At 34.9% G+C, this 19,243-nt stretch overlaps 1 protein-coding gene across 5 annotated transcripts in view; it reads right to left on the reverse strand.

Moving 5' to 3' along the window:
• LOC118747299 (translational regulator orb2-like) overlaps window positions 1-19,243 on the reverse strand; it is a 165,744-nt gene that overhangs the window by 22,417 nt on the left and 124,084 nt on the right. The window contains exons 5-6 of one of the 5 annotated variants that reach the window (XR_004993936.1): window positions 10,026-11,570; window positions 5,768-6,454 (exon numbers count right to left, since the gene is read on the reverse strand). The exons of 3 other annotated variants lie outside the window; for them this stretch is intronic. Coding sequence is in view for 1 of the 2 variants with exons in the window: in XM_036481309.1 (XP_036337202.1) it covers window positions 10,151-11,570 (1,420 nt within the window). In the remaining variant the exon portion in view is untranslated. Of the gene's footprint in view, window positions 1-5,767; window positions 11,571-19,243 lie in introns of those variants that run through there. One more of the 5 variants, XM_036481309.1, reaches the window with a different exon arrangement.

Genomic DNA, 19,243 nt, shown 5'->3' on the forward strand with positions numbered 1-19,243 from the left:
CTTGACAAAGATGAGTTGAGAGCAGCAATAAGGCAGCTTAAAAACAATAAGCCCCTGGAGCCTACGGCATACGCTTACCGGCTGAGCTGTTGAAAGCCGGCGGCGAGGAGCATTGTAAAGCTTCTTTTGCTGGCGAAGCTGTTTGGTCTCGACCCAAACCGACAAACTGTCGTAGTGCCAAATAAGAAAAGGCTCAGTGAGATCACAAAAATAAGCTGTTATGAATAGTTTAAGATATTTTGCGCTATACTATTTACTCGGGGGAATACAGAGTTATTTTGCTTTTTTGTACATAGCTGTATGAAATTTCCTCAACCACTTGTGCTACATTCATACACTGCCGGAACAAAGTATTGGCACATCAAATTTTTTAAAATATATGCTACAATTTTTATGCAAATATTTTTCCGCCAATTTTGTAAAAAAATTATGTTCATTCTACCACAAAAAACGTAAAAATATAATTCCTACACTTTGTGCGAAACTCGCGTAAATTCAACAAATTTTAAACTTTTTAATCTGATTTTTTTTTGAGTATGCTTATTTGTAGCCCAATCAAATTTATTATAAAGTGCAAGTTTTAAGTAGCTAGGAAGTACCTTTGATTTTTGGCAATTTTTTTCACGCAGTCTCTTCCGTACCAAATTTTTTTTTAAATACTTGTTATGGAAAAAATGCAAAACAACTTCAACAAAAAAAAAATCTGAATTGATTAAAAATTTGAAACTTTTGATGAAAATTTGCTGAATTTTCGAGTTTTGCACAAAGTTTAGGAATCATATTTTTATGTTTTTTGTTGTAGAATGAACCATATTTTTATACAAAATTGGAGAAAAGTGTACGTATAAGTAAATAATTTGGGATTGACTACTACCATGCAAGTACTTAATAGTAAAATTCAAATTTAACGGAAGTAGCTAAAAAATTAAAAAAGTACAAATAAAAATTAAACTTACACTGAAAATACGATATGAAGCTGATTTCGAATACTTCTCCGTAAAACGCTTGGAAGACAATAGCCAATTTCGTTTGTGAACTTGTAAACTGCCACCTTAGACCTTAAACTACAGAACTAAAAGCCTTTTTGTTTTTTAAATACTGTATGTAGTGCATAAAATACATGCGCACAAAATTGAAAGAGCTACGTTTTTATTTGAAAATATTAAAAAAAAAAAAACAAATTGCTACAAATACGCCTATTTCCAATTGCTGCCTTGGTAGGAACCAAAGATCCAATGCTGGCAACTGTGGCGTTGTGACTGTAATCATTGCACATAAGTGTACATACTTGGATATAATTAAAAAATTTAAGGCAAATTCGAAGTTATCTACTCGTCCAATATACATATGTATGTACATACAATATTTTTAGATTATACTTACATATATGTATGTAGGCTTTAAGATTTGATTAGATCTCCATTCGAGGAGTTTGTTTTTGTTTCTTCTTGTAAACTATTCGACTACATACATAAATAGTTTACATGGGTTCTCGTGACTCTGGTAGTTAGTTATACTGCTGCTGCTTATTACTTTAATTTTTTTTAAGTTTATTTTATTATTTTTTATTAATTTTCCTTGTTTTTGCGCTACAACTATGAAGAGGAAATTGTACTACCTTTTCTTTAAAATTTAATGGTTATCATATTTATAGCTTTTAACACGGTTGAGATAAGTATTTTTATTATTTGACATATTTTTTTGTTTAATACTTTCCTGTTGTGTTTTTCAAATAACGGTTTTTGAAATTCTTTTATGTATTCATTTTTTTATTAAATCTTAGTCGTTAGTAGCAGGAGCCTGGTTGTTTTTTTTTTTGTAATTTATATAGTAGCTTGGTAATAATACATTTTCAGAATTTTAGAACGGGGAATTTCGTTACAATATGTTTTGTAGAAAAAGTAGTAATAAATAGGTGTTGTTTAAAAATTGTAGATGATAAATTGTAGATAGCATACTATTTTTTTCTTTTTATTCAACGTTGAGTTTGGTAATTTTTGCATTTTCGCTCTTCAAACAGAAAGTTTAACGAGATTATTGAGCTTGTTTTTATTACTACACTACTTTCCGGTTTTCAGTATTTTTACAAGTAGTAGGTATAAGTATAAATTACAGCTTAAAAATTTTAATTGGTCTGGTTTGTTTTTTTTTTTTTGCTTTTTTTGCCATTTTAAGTATAGAAAGTATAAAAACAACTACTACTCTTTTTTAACACGAATGAATATTTAAGTCAAACATGAGATTTCGTTTTAGTTACGAGTTGTTTGTTTTCTTTACAAATATGCATTTATGTGTACGTAGAGTTCTTGTTTATTTAAGGCAATTTTAGTATGTGTGTAATAATTTTTAAAAAATTTTCAATTTTCCGTAGAACATTTTGTAACTGGCAAGGGTTTGAAGCAATGATTCAGCAAAAAAAAAAAATATAAACCGAAAATAGGGTTGTGTAAAGGGCGTGGGTCCAAAATTAAATTCGTTTTTTGTATAATCAAAAAAATAATAATAATTAAACAAAATGTCTTTAGCTTGTGATTGTAACACATCACTTACACAATTGTAATTATATAAAACTTTCGTTCTTGAAATAAAACGCATTTTAAATTTTGTAGTCTTTTACTATTTTCTTTTATTGTTTGTTCAAAAAATATAATACAAAACTTTTAGTTTTCATTATAAAAAAATTTCGAATACAAATTATAACTACAATTTCAATTGATTTAGCATGAATTAGCATTAGCACTGATGACAATTCAATAAAAATCAAATGCCTTTGAAGAAAAAAAAAACAAGCAAAATAGTATATTCTTCACAAACACAACAAAAATTAACTAATTTTTTTTAATGAATAACATGACTATGCATGTAAATAGGAAAAGAATATGAAAGCGTTAATGCTATTAGCAAGCTACGACTATCAACTATGTATGTATGTATGTGTTCTACATTTATATACATACATATCTATGTATTGTATTTATGTAGCACAACAGATATGCACTTTATACATAACAAAGTTAAGGTAAAAAATTGCGAATATAAAAATTTTTTTATAAAAAATTACTATCCTAGCGTACTTTTATAAAATGTAGAATTTTATTTTTTTTTAGCCAGCTTTGCAGAATTGCACACTGTATTTGTTTAACATAAATATTGCACACATTTATTTCAAAAAACAAAAACTTCACTCTTAGCTAATGATTGAAATTTTTAAAAATTTTTTAGAAACGTTGAACATGCAGTGCCACTTAAAAGTATTCGATTTTTTTCTTTCTTTTTTTTTGATAATGGAGACCTTTAAATGTTATTCAAAAATATTTAACTAAAGTAGTGATGGAGTGCAAACAGATTTAAAAGAAAAAGAGCATCGCAGCTCAACGAATTTATTGCAAATAGCGTTGCAATTAGAAAATATTTATAAAAATTCTGCAACAAACTCAGATAACTCGCCTTTATTTGAATAATTAAACAGAGCAAGAACCAACCACAAAACTCTGCGCCGCAAATTAATCAAAAAAAAAATTAGTTTAAAGCCCACAGGATCCTCGTTTTGATATATATCTATAGCTGAAAGTACCTGGGTCCTTGTACTTTCCATGTACCATTGACAGATCTTAAAACAACTAAGCACTTTTTAAAGCTTTCAATTTCAAACACTTTTGTATGAGAGGCACTTAAAAAAATTTTACTTGCCAATTGCGCAAGTTTTTTTTTGTAATTTTTCAGCTATACGCGCTAATTAACAAGAAATTAAGATTGGAAAAAATCATACAGATTTACTTGAATGGAAGTTACTTTAGATACCAATAGGCCGACACTTTTAATAAGCGTTAGCTTTTTTGAGGAAATTGTATTGCGATTCGAAACTCAATGCGATTCTAAAGGCGAGACGGACTAACACAAATTCATAGTGCCAAGAATTCGACCCTTAATGATTTGCTTTTGCGAATCGCAATACAGAGCAGACCCCCACCCAGTGCTTCTTAATTTACTAGCGCCAGCAAATTAAAGCACATTGTGAGTGGTAACTTTGCATATGTAAAATTCCGAATACTTGTGAGAGGCACTGTAGAAGAAATTATACTCGCTAGCAGCGCAAGTATGTTGTTGCTTTCCGGCTACACGTAATTTATGTAGTAAAAGTAAAAAAAAAAGTAGACAAAATTTACTGTATATTACAATTAGTTTAAACTTCGAGAAAAACGTTAAACATCTGAAGGTTAATTGAAGAAAAAAGGTGCGGCAAACTCTTTTCACTACTTATGTGTATCATGTTTCTAAAAGCAAAAACTGAATGAAAAATTTATTTTATACGCCGATTTCGCTACTTCAATTATTGATTTTTAGTTAATATTTATTTTTCTATTAGCTTAAATATATTTACATATATTTAAGTTATAAACGTTTTTATTTCCATATGTAAATGGTTATTTGCAATCCTATTTCTACTGCACTTTTTTTTTGAATATTTGTTTTTGTTTTAGTTTTCAATTCATCCATTTTTTTTAATAGTTTTTGTTGTCATTAATAAACAGTAAAGTATAAAAAAGTATAAAAATCTATAAAAAACTTGAATTTACTACGATTTCATATTATATGTATGTATGTCTGTATAATCGTTTTAGCATTAAATATTTTTAAAATTAGCCTTTTTTGAAAAGAAAACCCAAATTTCGCACTAGCGTTGAGCCAACTCCGACTTAGAAAATTTTAATTTCTTGCTTTGCTTTTCACTCGCTTTTAGAGCTATGTAGCGACGTAGCGATGTAGCGCTCATCGGCAATAAAGACTTTCAATTACATTTTACGTTTATTACATTTTTGTTTAAGAAAATCAATGACTTCTATACATACATACATAAGTATTTATGCAAGTACATACATACATTTTTGTAACTTACTTAAAATATAAAACTCTAAACAATACCCGCACAAAAATGTAGTACAAGTATGTGTGTTTGTATGAGTGTACATATAAAACTCGAGCAGATTGCCATTTCTATATATGCACATACTACACATGTATGTATGTATGTGTGTACGTTTGATATTTTTGAACAATACAAAAGAACATATCCAATATACAATAACAATAAAAATTCTAGAAAATGTCTATCGATTTACATAGTTAGTTATATGTACATGATACAAATCATTAATTAATTTTCATTAATTTTTATTGCATGCATTCTTTTGTTTTTTTTTTTTTTGAATTATGTACGCATTCGTTAGTTTTTGGTTTTTCTACATTTTCTTTAGTCCGATTTTTGGTACATTACATTTTCTAATATTCTATATAGTACATATTCATATTTTTTGTTCTTTACAATTGTTATTATTTATTAATTTTTTTTTTGGTTACTCAGTAAAGCAATAGCAAAAATTTGTCTAAAAAGATTTAACTAATGTGATGATACAATTTCGCATAATTTTCGTCACGCACACACAAATTTATGTACAAATTTTCCACTCTTCTTTTATATACTTAATTGAGCCAAATGTATTTATTAGCTTGAAATATTCGCTGTACCTGCTGCCGTTTGTTGTGGTGGTCTTGCGCTTCTTTGCCAACTGTTTTCACACTTTCAATTCTGCTTCTGTGTTATTTGGTTTACGTTATTAGAATTTCTCTAGAAAAGAGGTTGTTCTTTAGTATCTCTTACTTTATACAAGTATTATACACTGTTAGATAGCGAAAATTGTCAACTCTGTCACTTACATAGCACTCAATTGTGTAGCAAAGTATTGCACGAACTATATGTGTAAAAAACATTTTTTTTTTTTTCAAGAAAGTTTGCATTTAGTATACGCGTGTATGTACATACATAAGTGTGTATGCTTTTTAGACAGTACAGCCATTGTGGCAACCAACCGCTGAGCTGCGTCTTTTTTGCAAATTTCAATTTGGCTGCAGTCACTTGATATCTCTTTTTATTTATTATTTATGCTGGTCACATTGCTTGTGTGGTATACATACATTTATGGATGCTTGTCTACATGCACTCACTTTCAATGTTACTAATGTTTTTTTTTTAATATTAGTTTAATATTGCACTTTTTAGTAATAATTTTGATATATATATTTTTTTTTTATTGAGTTTACGCTATTAGACTTGTTTAAGCTTGATAAAATTTTATTGCATATGCATTTTTTACTTTAATTTACCATTAAAGTATTGTGTTTTTATTTAATATTTAATAAAAATGTTACAAAAATTCTATATAAAAAATGGTTTTGCTTCAGAAATTATTAAAGTTTATATTTAATTTTACATTATTTTTTGTGTTTGTATGTATGTATGTCTGTATGTATGTATGTGTATGTTTATGTAAATGTATTGCAGCATCCTCTAGTCATCTAAATGTGTTTTTGTTTCTTTTATTACTATACAAATGTAAGAGTAAGTGGTTGTTGTAGTATTGTAAAAGCGTCTTAACAGTCCAAAGAAGGCGCTCATCTAGTAAAAAAAAAACACACAAATATTAACTAACTTACATTGATTATACTAGGCGAACGAAATTAGTTGAAATAGTAAACGTCTTTTAATTTTCTTAACATTTCGAATAAGTGAATTTTTCTAAAGATTTATAAAATTAGAAAAGTACATTTTCACCGCCCAATCGTGTATCTCGAGACCACGTCACGTTTTCGAGTGAAATGAAAATCGCTAAAAATTAATTATTCGGCCCTATTATGGTTGTCGACTTCGGCATCGATGTAATTTTTTCATCAAAAAATAGTCCTCGTAAGTCCAAATCTAGCTACGCTGACCACAGAATTTCTGCGAGGAACACCTTTCCGGTAAAATACTGAGGTCAGCGTAACTAGAGTTGAACTTACGATGGCTATTTTTTTGATGAAAAAATTACATCGACGTCGAAGTCGACAACCATAATAGGGCCGATTACAAAAGTATTAGGCGACGCGTACAACGTAATTTGACTACGAAAGCATGTCTACGCAAAGGTGACTCAAGGTCTCCGAAATATATTTGCTGCCACAAGACGCGCCTTAGTTTTTTAAACCTAGCACAGACCTAATTTCAAAAAAATAAAATAGTAATTCATAGCGCTGCCAAAGAGGTGGTTCATTGCCTATTTTTGGCATTCATATCGGGCTAGGGCGGCGGCTCACCCTATTGGGATATATGCATATACACATATCGAATGCTAAGCCGCATGCATATGTATGTGAAAAGCTAATAACGCTTTCTTGAATGCTTTCATTCAAATTAACGGACATCAAACACATGCTATCATAGAAAAAGGTTTTAAAAAAGCTATACAAATGTGCCAAAAAGTAAGTATAACTACAATCTATTTTAAATAACAAAAGTGTTCACATTTCTGTGTGTGTGTGTGTGTGTGTGTATATGCGTGCTGTGTCCATTAATAACAAAAAATCTGTCAATGCTAACATTTTGTTGATATAAAAAGGCAAATAAACGAAATTCTAAAATTTCATACATTGCCAATAAAATGCATACAAACTCAAGAACAAAAAAATATATATTCCGTTGCAGGGGAGAAAAATAAACTACAAAATAGGCATAAAAACGTAGAAAAGGTTATAAAAAAAAATAGTGCAAAAACGGTACTAGCACAAAGAAATCTAATTAGAAACTAAATTAGCGAAAAGGATACGTGAAAGCTCCATACTAAAACATATTTTATTTAAAACAATTTTTTTTTTTATATAACAACTAAGGAGTTAACAAACGTCATCTACCTGCCAATTGCCGACTTTTGGCGTTGCGAAAAGCCAGCAAAAATTCACACACAACTTTGGTGGTATTTTAATTTTTTTTTTCTTGCGAAAAGAAAAATATTGCTGAGGTATTTAAAATCAAATTTACCATTCATCGTGTTTTGATGAACGCTAAACTCTTCGAATGCTAAGCGAAGCAAATAATTCTGTATTTGGAAAGCATACATATGGAGTTTCAGGGAAATGCAGCATCTAATTTTTGTACCTTCCAGCCTTTTCTGTGCATTTACTTCGCTCAACATTTTCTCTCCATATTTTTTTTTTTTGGCATAAAATTGGCTTCTACACACTACTAGGTTTCACTATCCTGCGAGGATTCATTATCACTACAAATATTTACTAGATAAAATTAAAAAAAAAAAAACTAAAAAAAAAAACAAAAAAAAAATTATGTCGCTACTTCCTCTCGATTTTTCATTCGCACATCAGTTGTTGGATATTTTTTTCTTTGCATTCATTCGTTTAACGATTTTGCACAATAAAATAACATTTAAAAATGTTTACAATTGATATTAAAACTAGGTACTATTAAATTAACAATAGCATGTGAACATAACGATATGCAAGGCATTTGGTATTTTTATGTGTTAGCATAGCAAAAATATTACGAAAAAAAAAATAGCTAATATTAGTTTTAATAGTAATTACGAGGTTAAAAATATAACAAAAAAATACTGCGCTGGTTTTTGAAACCATTTTGCTCCCTTCGAAATTTTCGAAACAACGAAATAATAGCATACATGTATTTTATATGCATATAAAAAATTCTTATACAAAAAAAAAATAAAAAAAAATTACTCAAATTCATTAAATATTTAAAGTATGCTAATTGAAGCGCCTAAAAATATGCAAACACGCAAGCGTATGTATTAGACTATGTGGTGGAGGCTTTATAATGAATATCGTATACATTAAAAGTTGAAAATTGAAAGCGATGAAAGCAAATATGAACACGCGTCATAACAAATGAAATTGGGATGTAATATACTTGTTGCTCGTTTTACACGGTTTTGCTTTATATGTCTTTTCTAGATTTTATTTACCGTTTTTGCTCTGTACATTTTTTTTAACAAAATTGAAATTATCTGCTCATTTTTTCTCATCTCTAAAAGTATTTTATACTTCGTAATAGAACAAGACGAAAGCTTTCCACACGCTTTTATTTGAAGATAGTGACGAATTAGTGAATCTTTCTGAAAATGTAATTACTTCTCATTTTTTTTTTTTTGCACAAGCTTTTAATTCTCTGGCAAACCGTGTAAAAATGGCATCAGTTGCATACTTTTTCTCGCTTTTCTATCATTCTTTTTTTTATATATATATTTAAAGCGTGTATGGTTTACTCTTTTCTATTCTTTTGTATAGAGTAATAAAGTATTTGAACTGTAGCTGTATAGAAAAATGTATGTACTACCCCCTTCTTGTCGTTTCTACTATGTTTTAAACGCCTTAAAAAGCTTTATTTTGTTACTATTGATGCAATTCGAAACTGTAATATTTGTGTCTTCACTTAGTATATGCTATGGCTCTAAGTTTTATTTTAATCATTTTGGAGCAATCAATCAGTAGTCGATATTTTTGTAAGTAAGAAAACGCTATAAAATGGTTCAAGTTTTTTGTGTTTTGTTTTTGTTTTTGTTATTTTCAATGACGTTCAAAACCTTACGATATACGCCAAAGTTCTGCTATCACCTCTTACACGTTTACTCATAGACCTGCTACTTTCATATAAATACATATATCATATAACACACGCACAGGCGTAAGTTTATGTATAAGCCTGTACTAAGTATGTATGTATGTATGTATTTAGTTTATCTGATTTAGTTAAGTAGGTAGATATTTTTGTAATAAAATTTTTCTAAAATTTTCGTTTTCCTCAAATCATTTTACCTACATGCCTTTAGTAATGATAAAACTCGTAATCTTCTCTGTCTAGTTTTCTCTGCCGTAATTGCAAATTTTAACCTACATATCTCTCTCGTATATAAGTATGGATATTTTACATTGTATTTGTAGTCAAGTGTATTCATGTGTACGCGTGTGTGTATTACTGTTTTTTCGTATTTTCTGTTATATACACAAAAAATGTTTTCGCTTGGGCGTAAATATTTCAATGCATTCAACTACTGCGCCTTGAAATCATGCCGCGCCTACTAAACTCCCCCCTCTCTTTCTTCACAAATTCGCACATTTCCTGCTTCATTCCACTTTAATGGCAATTTTCATAAACTCGTACTTCATGTCGCCCATCTGCAAACCTTTACTACTGCTGCTCCGCCACTCTTTGCCGTTCCATTTGCCACGCGTTTTGAAACGACGCGCATCCGCCATCAGCCGCTTGTAACTTTCGCTCGGCTGTTCGCTGGCCCTATTAGCGCCGCCGTTAACACCAGCGGAATGGCACCGCCCGTGGCCGGTCGGCGCCTTCTTTGACTAGCGGTTTATGATATTCACGGCCGGGACGCGCATGAATGACGCCCCAACAGTTCTCGCAATAGTATTGTAGACATGTAACGTTGGCGCAGAAAAACGGTGCGAATTTGCCGCCACAACGTTGACCCTCACACTCGTCACACATCTGATCGTCCAGCACGTAGGGTTTCACCTCCACACGCTTATCGATATCGCCATGCTGGAGCTGTACGAAACGCGCCGAAATAGCCGCTATGTAGCTTTGTTGATTGGCGAATGCGACGCGTCCGGCGCCCTTCGGATACTTTAGTTCCGGATCGGTGTCGATGCCCGCATAACACACACCACCATACAAACGATCCATGATCATGGCCAGCTCGAAGGCTTTCAAGGGGCGCGGTACACCGCCAACGAACACGGTTTTCCGCGGATCCAACGACATGGTTGCATCGAGCACATAATCGGCATCGGCCAGACGCCAAGGTCTTATTTGTACCGGTTTATCTTTGATGGTAGGCGATGAGACGCACAAATAGAGCTTGTCGTCGTCGGTTATGCATGAATCTATTAACTGTTGCACGCTGTTCTCATCCTGGAAGAGCAGAAATGCGTATCCCTTTGGTGGGAAATACGACTTTGACTCAGCTTTGTGTGGCCAATCAACAACCAATGGCCCGAAGCGCCGAAACGATGTGGTGATCTCATCCTCGTCGATATCTGGCGGCAAACCGCCTACAAAGACTTTTCTCGAATAGCGTGCCGTATGTTCTGAGCCCTGCGAATGTGGTGACGCTCGTGATGGTGAGTTCAATTTCATATTGGCATCCAAGTAGGCAGCAGCACCGTTGCCACTCGCTATGGCCACAGCATCTGCTTCGCTGAGATGATGTTCACTTAGCTTCTGATTGCGCATGCGTTCTGCCAATACGGCAGCGGCGGTCACATTATTATCGCCACCAGCTCCCACTGCGCCCATATTGCGCATTATGTCATTTAAGCAGTGATCAATTGGACGCATGTCAAGACCGTTGCCCACTAGCCGATCGGGCGTGAAGCCAGCACCGAGGTATGGCGCATCACCGCCACCAGTGGCGCCAGCACTCTGACTGCCGCTATTGCCCACTGACAATGTGGGTATGTGTGACTGTGCGGCGTTAATGTCCAGTGAGTAGCCGGGTGTGGGCGAATTGCCGCCCTTGTTTGGGAATGATATGCTGCGTCGGTATTTGTTTGGTGAAATGCCCGCATTGGAATTTGGCGATATGCCGCCGCTGCCGCCAGCTTGGGAACCATTGTAAGGCGATGCGCCGCCACCCGGTGAAGTGGGACTGTTGCCATCGTGTGTCGGACAGGGATGATTCGGTGAAAGCTGTTGCTTGTTGGGCAGTCCACTGCGAAGGATAGAGATGTGAGACGATGTAGCAATGAATTTGGTTGATAAAATGTAAAAGTTGCAACAAATGCATGGTAATGTACTGGTACTGGTATGTGGTGTGGTGGTGATACTTTGTGAGGTGCAATACTTATGGTACTATCGATATACAATAAAAATGTATAAACAAATTTGATATTAACGCAATTCAAGTGGAGGTTATGTATGTATATAAATTATAATATTTTAATTCATTAACATATTAAAACAAAAGCTGTCAAAGGAACTTTTTAGGCTCTCATCATTCGGTATTGATAGGAAAATTGAGAAGCCATTGTTTGATGGAAACGAACGTGGTAAGGATGTTCATTTAAACTACATAGTTCACTACTTTGCCGCAAGAAAAGCCCAAGAAGAAAAGTATCCAATTCATAAATAAATTTAGCCGCCCAATCCGAAAATCTGAACTATGTATATATTTTTGGTTTCCTGTTCGCTTCTAGCAGCAGTCTCTAGGGAGCTGCAACTGTGACTAACTAACTGCTTTTACAGATGTTCCTGAGAAGAGCCATGGGTGAAAAAATGCGCACTTTCCGATTCTGTGACCAAAGAGATCGACTTTTCCAGTACGTTCCAAAAGAAACTTTCAAATATACAACCAATGCTTGGCAAACGAGCGACATTTCCTTGATCGAAGATACGTACCCAGATATATTTATGATTCTGTCACCAAACTTTCAATAGCAATAATAGCAGTCAATAGGTAAGTTAAATTCATTTCAAAGTCTACGTTGGGTTTCTTCAAGAGTCTTAAGTAATGAAAGTAAGGAAGGATACTAGTCTGAAAAAAGAGAGAGAACGATCGCCTTCATTTTTCCAGAGGAGGAGGGAAAGGAACGTAGGCGGGTGGCGTAACGAAAAAATATTCCGGAGTGGTTGCCGGCAAATCTCCGTTCTACATAAATATTGAGGCACAAACACCTGACTGTAATGGCATGCACGACAAACCTATTTCTTTCCCTTCCATGAAGGACTGAAGGCGATAAAAGCGGAACACTTTTTGTGTCTATGCAAGGTATGTGGTTTGTGGCAACAATTTGTTGAGAGATGTGGTATTCAACTCTTTAACATCTACACGCGTTGTTCTGTGCTAATTAGTTCCGACGAAAAAGCGATCAAATCGCAGAAAATAATGAAATATTTGCTATCGTAGTTTGAAATTCAAGTAGAGTTCTCTCTCGTCGTACAAAAATCACACTCTATAAGTCACTCATCATGCCTGTGCTAGTGCATGGCGCGAAAGCATGAAGAATCGGCTCTTGGAGTTTTCGAGACAAAAAGAGTCTGCGAAAGATTTACGGACCATTACGCGTTGGCGATGGCGAATGCTGCAGACGATTTAACGATGAACTGTATGGGCTTTACATGGATGGTAGTGCAGGGAATTAGAATTCAGCGGCTCCGCTGGCTAGGTCATACCACCAGGGGGTTCCGCGTAAGCGGAGCTACGGGTGTGACGACCCGGGACCCCAGTCAAAAGTTCGAAAGTCTTACCAGAGACTTTAACCTGGTACCACGGAGAGCAGATGCCCCCCGAGTATGTTCGTCGGCGGGACGAGCAAGACTGGTGACACAAGCAAGGCTTGCAAGACAGGCAAGACAAGCACTAGCAGGACAAACACGACTAGAAAAAAGGGTGAAAATTAAGTTGAATGAAAGTTGGAAAGAGAACGAAAAAGGTGGAAAAACGGGAAAAATTTGTGGAAATTCGTGGAAAATTGGTGGAAAACGTGGTGTGCAAGTTGAGCAACTCGAGCCGTTACGAAAGTTGAGAGAGTGGAGCAGGAGAGGTCCTGCTGAGAGGAGGGTGCCCACGAGCGAGGCGAGTTAGACGTGTGAGACGAGCAAGACGAAGCAAGATGGTATGAAGTGTGCATGTTGAGATGGAAATGAATATGGAGTGAAGTAGTCGCGTGAGTCGTGCTGGTGTGAGTTGGGGCAGTGAAGTGAGTCAGGGTGAGTCGAGCTGGTCGAGCAAATCTCGCCGGCGAGCATTACTCCTGTCTGTTCATGGGTACGGCACCTTCGGGGAGTATCGTGGTGGCTGTGGTTTACCACCTAAATGCGGGTAAAACTAGGAATGGTTCAATGTAGAGTTGCAATGCTACCGGATGTCGTGATCCAGAGAACCTCAGAGGTATAGGTAGGCCTCGGCCTTACCAAGGTGGTAAGTGTGTCCACCACACACTGCCAATTGGTACTAAAGTGCTTGCATTTCAGGGCAACTATTACGGAATGACTTAATCCGTTGTGCTAAGTGCGGTAACCGTGATGCTAAGCCTTGCTGGCAGGGAATCACGATAAACCCTACACACAGCTGGCTAGGCCATGTCGTTCGAATGGACAGAAATGCTCCAGCCCTGAAAGTGTTCAACGTGGGTCGCGATGCCTGGTAACAGAGGAAAGTCTCCTCTGCGTTGGAAAGACCAGGTTGAGAAGGACTTGGCTTCACTTGGCATCGGTGGGCACAGAAGAGAAACGACTGGCGTGCTGTTTTGGACTCGGCAACAAAGTGCGAATAATACTTTCGGGAACATTTTTAAGAGCACAAATTGGGAACAAAAGTCTCCGGAAAGTGCTGTCAAAGAACAAAAATCTAAGGAACTTTCTCTCGAAGAAAAATTTAGGAACTAAAGTCTCAGGAACGTTCTGACAGAGAACGAAATGGGAACAAATCTACTCTGAATTATTTTCGAAGAATGGAAGCGAGAACAAAATTTTTTATCATAGCGGTGTATTAGTTTGAAATGTTTGAAGATTAAAATTAATCAAAAAAGAACAGAACCTTTATTATGCAAATGAAGTCAACGAAAGACTTCAGACAAGAACTCTTCTTGGACAGGAAATGAAAAAGTGTTCCATAATCAGCCAGTTTTCCTCTGGCTCAGAATTCACAACCACGGTTTTGACTGAAACGATTTTTCATTCCAACTCGCAGGCGCCCCTCTCAAGAATAAGTTCTGAAACTTTTGTTCTCGTTTTGTTCTCTAGCACAACATTCCCCAGACTTTTGTTCTTATTTGATCCTCCTTGAAAACGTTCTCGATATCTTCGCTCCGATTTCGTTCTCAACGTAAACGTTATCGAAAGTTTCATTATCTTTCTGTTCTTATTAAGAACGTTCTTGAGAGATTTTTTCTAATTTTTTTCTTTTTGAGAAACATTCCCGAACCTTTTGTTCTCATGTTGTTCCCGCTCAAACTGCTCTCAATACTTTTGTTTCCATTTGGTTCTTTTGCGGGAACGTTCTTGACATGACATTTTCTTCTCGCGGAGAACTTAACAAAAAGAAATATACCCCGAGAGGAAAAAGCTGTAAATATAATAGCTTTAGAGCAGGTAAACTTTATTTAAATTATTATTGTTGGCTGATTGAAAAAATACGCTTTTAGTTAAGTTAAAGCTTTCATAATTGTGGGCTAGGTAATGAAGGTAAAGAACCGTTTTTGTGGTCCTAATATTTTACTCAAGCCTCAAATATAATGTATAGCTCCTAAACAACGGATTGAAAAAGTTCAATTTTCTTTAGTTCATGAAAAATAGGTATAAAGGCTTAGGCATAACTAATGTGACCAACTATATCATAGCTCAAAGAAGTACAGGTTAGGTTGGGTTAGGTTAAAGTGGTTGCCCCAGGCAAGCGACACACCTGGACAATTAAGAGATTGTCCTTTGTGGTAACAAGATAAAACTCAATGGAGACCATTAATTTAGTCGGCAAATTGCCGCGAGCCGATTACAAAATTTCGAATTTGGCTAATTTCGATGCCTGAGAGCTCAGTGTTAGTTAAGAAGTACCAGCCAAACCTTGTCCATCAGTTCTAATTCCTAGTCTAACCGCGTGAATACCAATCGCACAATGGCCTGTCAGAACCCCTAACACTAGCGATATCTGAGGCTTTTCAAGTGTAAGGAGCTGTTTTGACTGTCCCCGGTCCACCCGAGAAGTCCTCAAACGCGAATTAAAGAGAGGTCAGGGGTTCTTTTACCGATTAGGGTGATCCGCTGTAAATGCTCCAGTTGCTTTACAGGTGTAGCCTGGTTCAGGTAACCTTGAGGGAGATCAAAAAGGGTGTCTAGAAAACGTCCCTTAACCAAAAGGGTCGTATCATCTCCATTAGCCATAACACGGCAGCCACTTTTTCCGGTTCGTCTGAAGGTCCTTTACAACCACAATCCAGAGCAAGGGAGAGACAACACCACCTTGCCGAGTGCCCCTAATGACTCTGCGCTGAGACGCTTCCCCACTCCGCCAGCTTATGAATAGACTTGACTATTGCCTCTGGAGTGGCATTGTTGAAGGCCCCCTCGATATCGAGGAAGGCCCCTACTGAATAATACTTATGCGTGAAGGCTTCTTCTATCCACTTTACCAATATGTGCAGGGCAGTATCTACTAGAGCTCTAGATACCCGGGTATCGAGCAATGCGAGTAGCTCGATACTCGTTCGAAACTCGTTCATTGCTCAACTGCTCAAATGTTTGTTCAAAATTTTCGAGTTTTTGAACAATTTCATAAACAAAAGAAAATTTGTAAATTGTATTGCTTTCTAATTCATGTTAAATAAATTATTTTATTAAATACCAATGTAACAATCTTTGCATTATATATCAATAATTTGAAAAATTTAAAAAGTTGCTACCAAAAATGTCAACATAATAAAAAAAAAACATTGTTCAAATTACTCGAAAAAACTCGAATTGCTCGAGCTCATGCTCGAAAATTTTCGAGTAATGAGCATTGAACAAGTGTGCGAGTACTCGCTGCTATATACCCGGGCTGTTTGAAAATGTGCGAACAAAATCGAGAGCTCTAGTATCTACCGACCTTCCCTTGCAAGAAGCATGTTGAGCTCTTGAAAGACAGTCACGAGGAATCGCGTTTCTTATGTGCAGGTCTATCAGTCTCTCCAGCGTTTTTAGCAAAAACGGAGACAGTCTGATAGGCCTAAAATTCCTAGAGGAAATATGACAGCCTTTTCCGGCCTTCGGGATGAACGCAACCCGGACTACCATCCAAGCCTTGGGGATGTACCCGGTGGTCTTCAAGCATCTCGCATAAATAGGAGTCAATCAATTGAACGACACCTCCAGATCGTTCGCGGATCGTTCAGAAGGTCAAAGAAGTGCAGAACCTGAAGTAAAAACTATTGCAAAGAAGTACATTTGACTGTACTGCGAAGTACCAAGTACAACCGCTAAAAAATAAGTACTGTACTCACGAAACAAGCACGCTTGGTCACATAAGGCATAACCGAAGACAGCACTTTTCTTACTTACTGTCATATGCACATACACTGCCGGAACAAAGTATTGGCACAGCAAATTTTTCACAATACATACATGCAACAATTTTTATTTTAATATTTTTCTGCCAATTCTACAACAAAAAATATAAAAATATAATTCCTTAAATTTGTACAAAACTCGCGAAAATTCAGCAAATTTTCAACGTTTTATTCAGATTTTTTACAATTTTATTGAGTATGCAGTTTTGCAGCCCATTAAATTCTAGTAAAAAATGCAAGTTCGAAGATAGTCAAAAATCCCATTGATTTTTGACATTTTTTTGTTGAAGGTGTTTTGAATTTTTTTCATATAAAGCATTTTCGAAAAAAAAAATTTGTATGGAAGAGACTGCGAAAAAAAATGCCAAAAATCAACGGTAATTCCTCGCTAATTAAAACTTGTACTTTATTTAATATAATTTATTTTGCTACAAATCAGCACACTTAAACAAATTCTAAAAAATCGGATTAAGAATTTGCATACAACATTGAAAATTTACATGAAAATTTGCTGAGTTTTTGCGATTTTGCACAAAATTAAGGTATTATATTTTTATGTTATGAACCATATTCTTATACAAAATTGGCTGAAAAATATTAGAATAAAAATTGTTGCATATATTGTGAAAAATTTGCTGTGCCAATACTTTGTTGCGGCAGTGTATGTGCATATTTTAAACTTAATTTCGGCAACCTTTTTCAAATTTTAAAACAAAATGCCATAACATAGATATCAATTCTTTTCATGTATGAGTTGAAAATTTCATGTTAATTAAAGGTACGGGAAAAGATATTTCTAATGAATTTTCGTCTTTACAGTGGGCGTTAAATCACGTTCGGCAGTTAACTCTCGATTTTCGTAATGAAAATATAAAATTACCTTCCGAATTTGAATTATCGCTGCACTGTGAAAACAGCACTTAATTTGCTTTGGTTTTCAGGAAAATTACTTCCAATATGTATTATTCGTTACTCATCTTCCACACCTGTATGTAGATTAGGGCGATCCAAAAAAAGTAAAGTCGGCATTTTAATGCTCTCACCCCAGTCTCCTGCTTGATTTTCAAGAATTCTATACACTTGTTTTTTCCCCATACATATAAAATACATGGAAAATTTTGAGTGCTTTTAGGGACCTCTAAATATTTTTTGATTTCAAAACAAAAAAAAACAAGGGTAAAATTTTTTCGGTATAGAACAATCCTAGAAGGTGAGAGCATTGAAATTCTGACTTTACTTTTTCACATTCATTTTTGGATCACCCTAATGTGCACACACACCCACTTGAATTGCGTCTTCACACTTTTACAACTCTACTTAACGAATACAAGAGAATAAATAAGATATGTACAATATTTTCAGTTCAATATTAACCCGCTTCCGCCCAGCGTTACAAATATGCAACGATGGAGGTGCCACTCAATATTCGATTTGTGCATTTATGGAGCAATATTTCTTGACATTTGAGCACCGAGATTCGACATTTCATTTTGATCAATAACAAAAATCTATGCATTTCAAGTTGATAATTTGACAGGAAATTGACATTCTCACTCTGGTTGATATGTAAGTTGCAAATGGAATACAATTTCAAAGCGTTAAGCATTACATATATGTTACACTGGGCGTTTGCAGTTCCTTCATTTAACATTAATGATCTGTATACCAATTATTGGTAGATAGTATGTTGTAAACAATTGATTCGACTAATGTTTTGCTGCTCGTCTATGTGGGTACAACAATAAATGAGTGAGCCGAAGGTATGGCACATATAGCAACCGATTTATTGTCCACCCAACACTTACATTTAATATTTCATCAAATATTTGTCTTGTTGTGATTTTAACGTGGCTACAGAAGTTGTACAAAATTATTGGCTTGTTTACAAGTATTTACACACATACAAATTACATTTAACAAATACATACAAATACAAATATCGTGAATAAAATAGTTATGTACTAAATTGTATTGAGCTGCTCTTAACTAACTGATACTGATTGAGCGAGTTGTGGCAATGAAGTGTCCTTTTCATGTTGTCCTCACGCCATTTCCATTCGTTTGTTATGGTTTATTGTGGCGTTGTTAACGCAATTGTGGCATACGGCTGAGCATTTATTGCTTTTTTGTAGCACAGGTGTGCCGTTTCAATGCATTTGTGGTGAGATCAATGTAGAATTGTTTTTAAATGTTCGTATTGAACACTTTTCTTTGGCGATTATGACTTTTTTATTCCACCAGCAAGGCATTTAACTTGTCCGAAAAAGCTTTTTTTTAATCACTATTGCATTCAAATTTTTTTGTGTATCTTCAAAAGTAATCACTAAAGTGTTTTTAACTGCTG

This window comes from Rhagoletis pomonella, unplaced genomic scaffold, assembly GCF_013731165.1.
Source record: "Rhagoletis pomonella isolate Grant_MI unplaced genomic scaffold, Rhpom_1.0 Rhpom_scaffold_00011, whole genome shotgun sequence".
NCBI classification, from domain to species: domain Eukaryota; kingdom Metazoa; phylum Arthropoda; class Insecta; order Diptera; family Tephritidae; genus Rhagoletis; species Rhagoletis pomonella.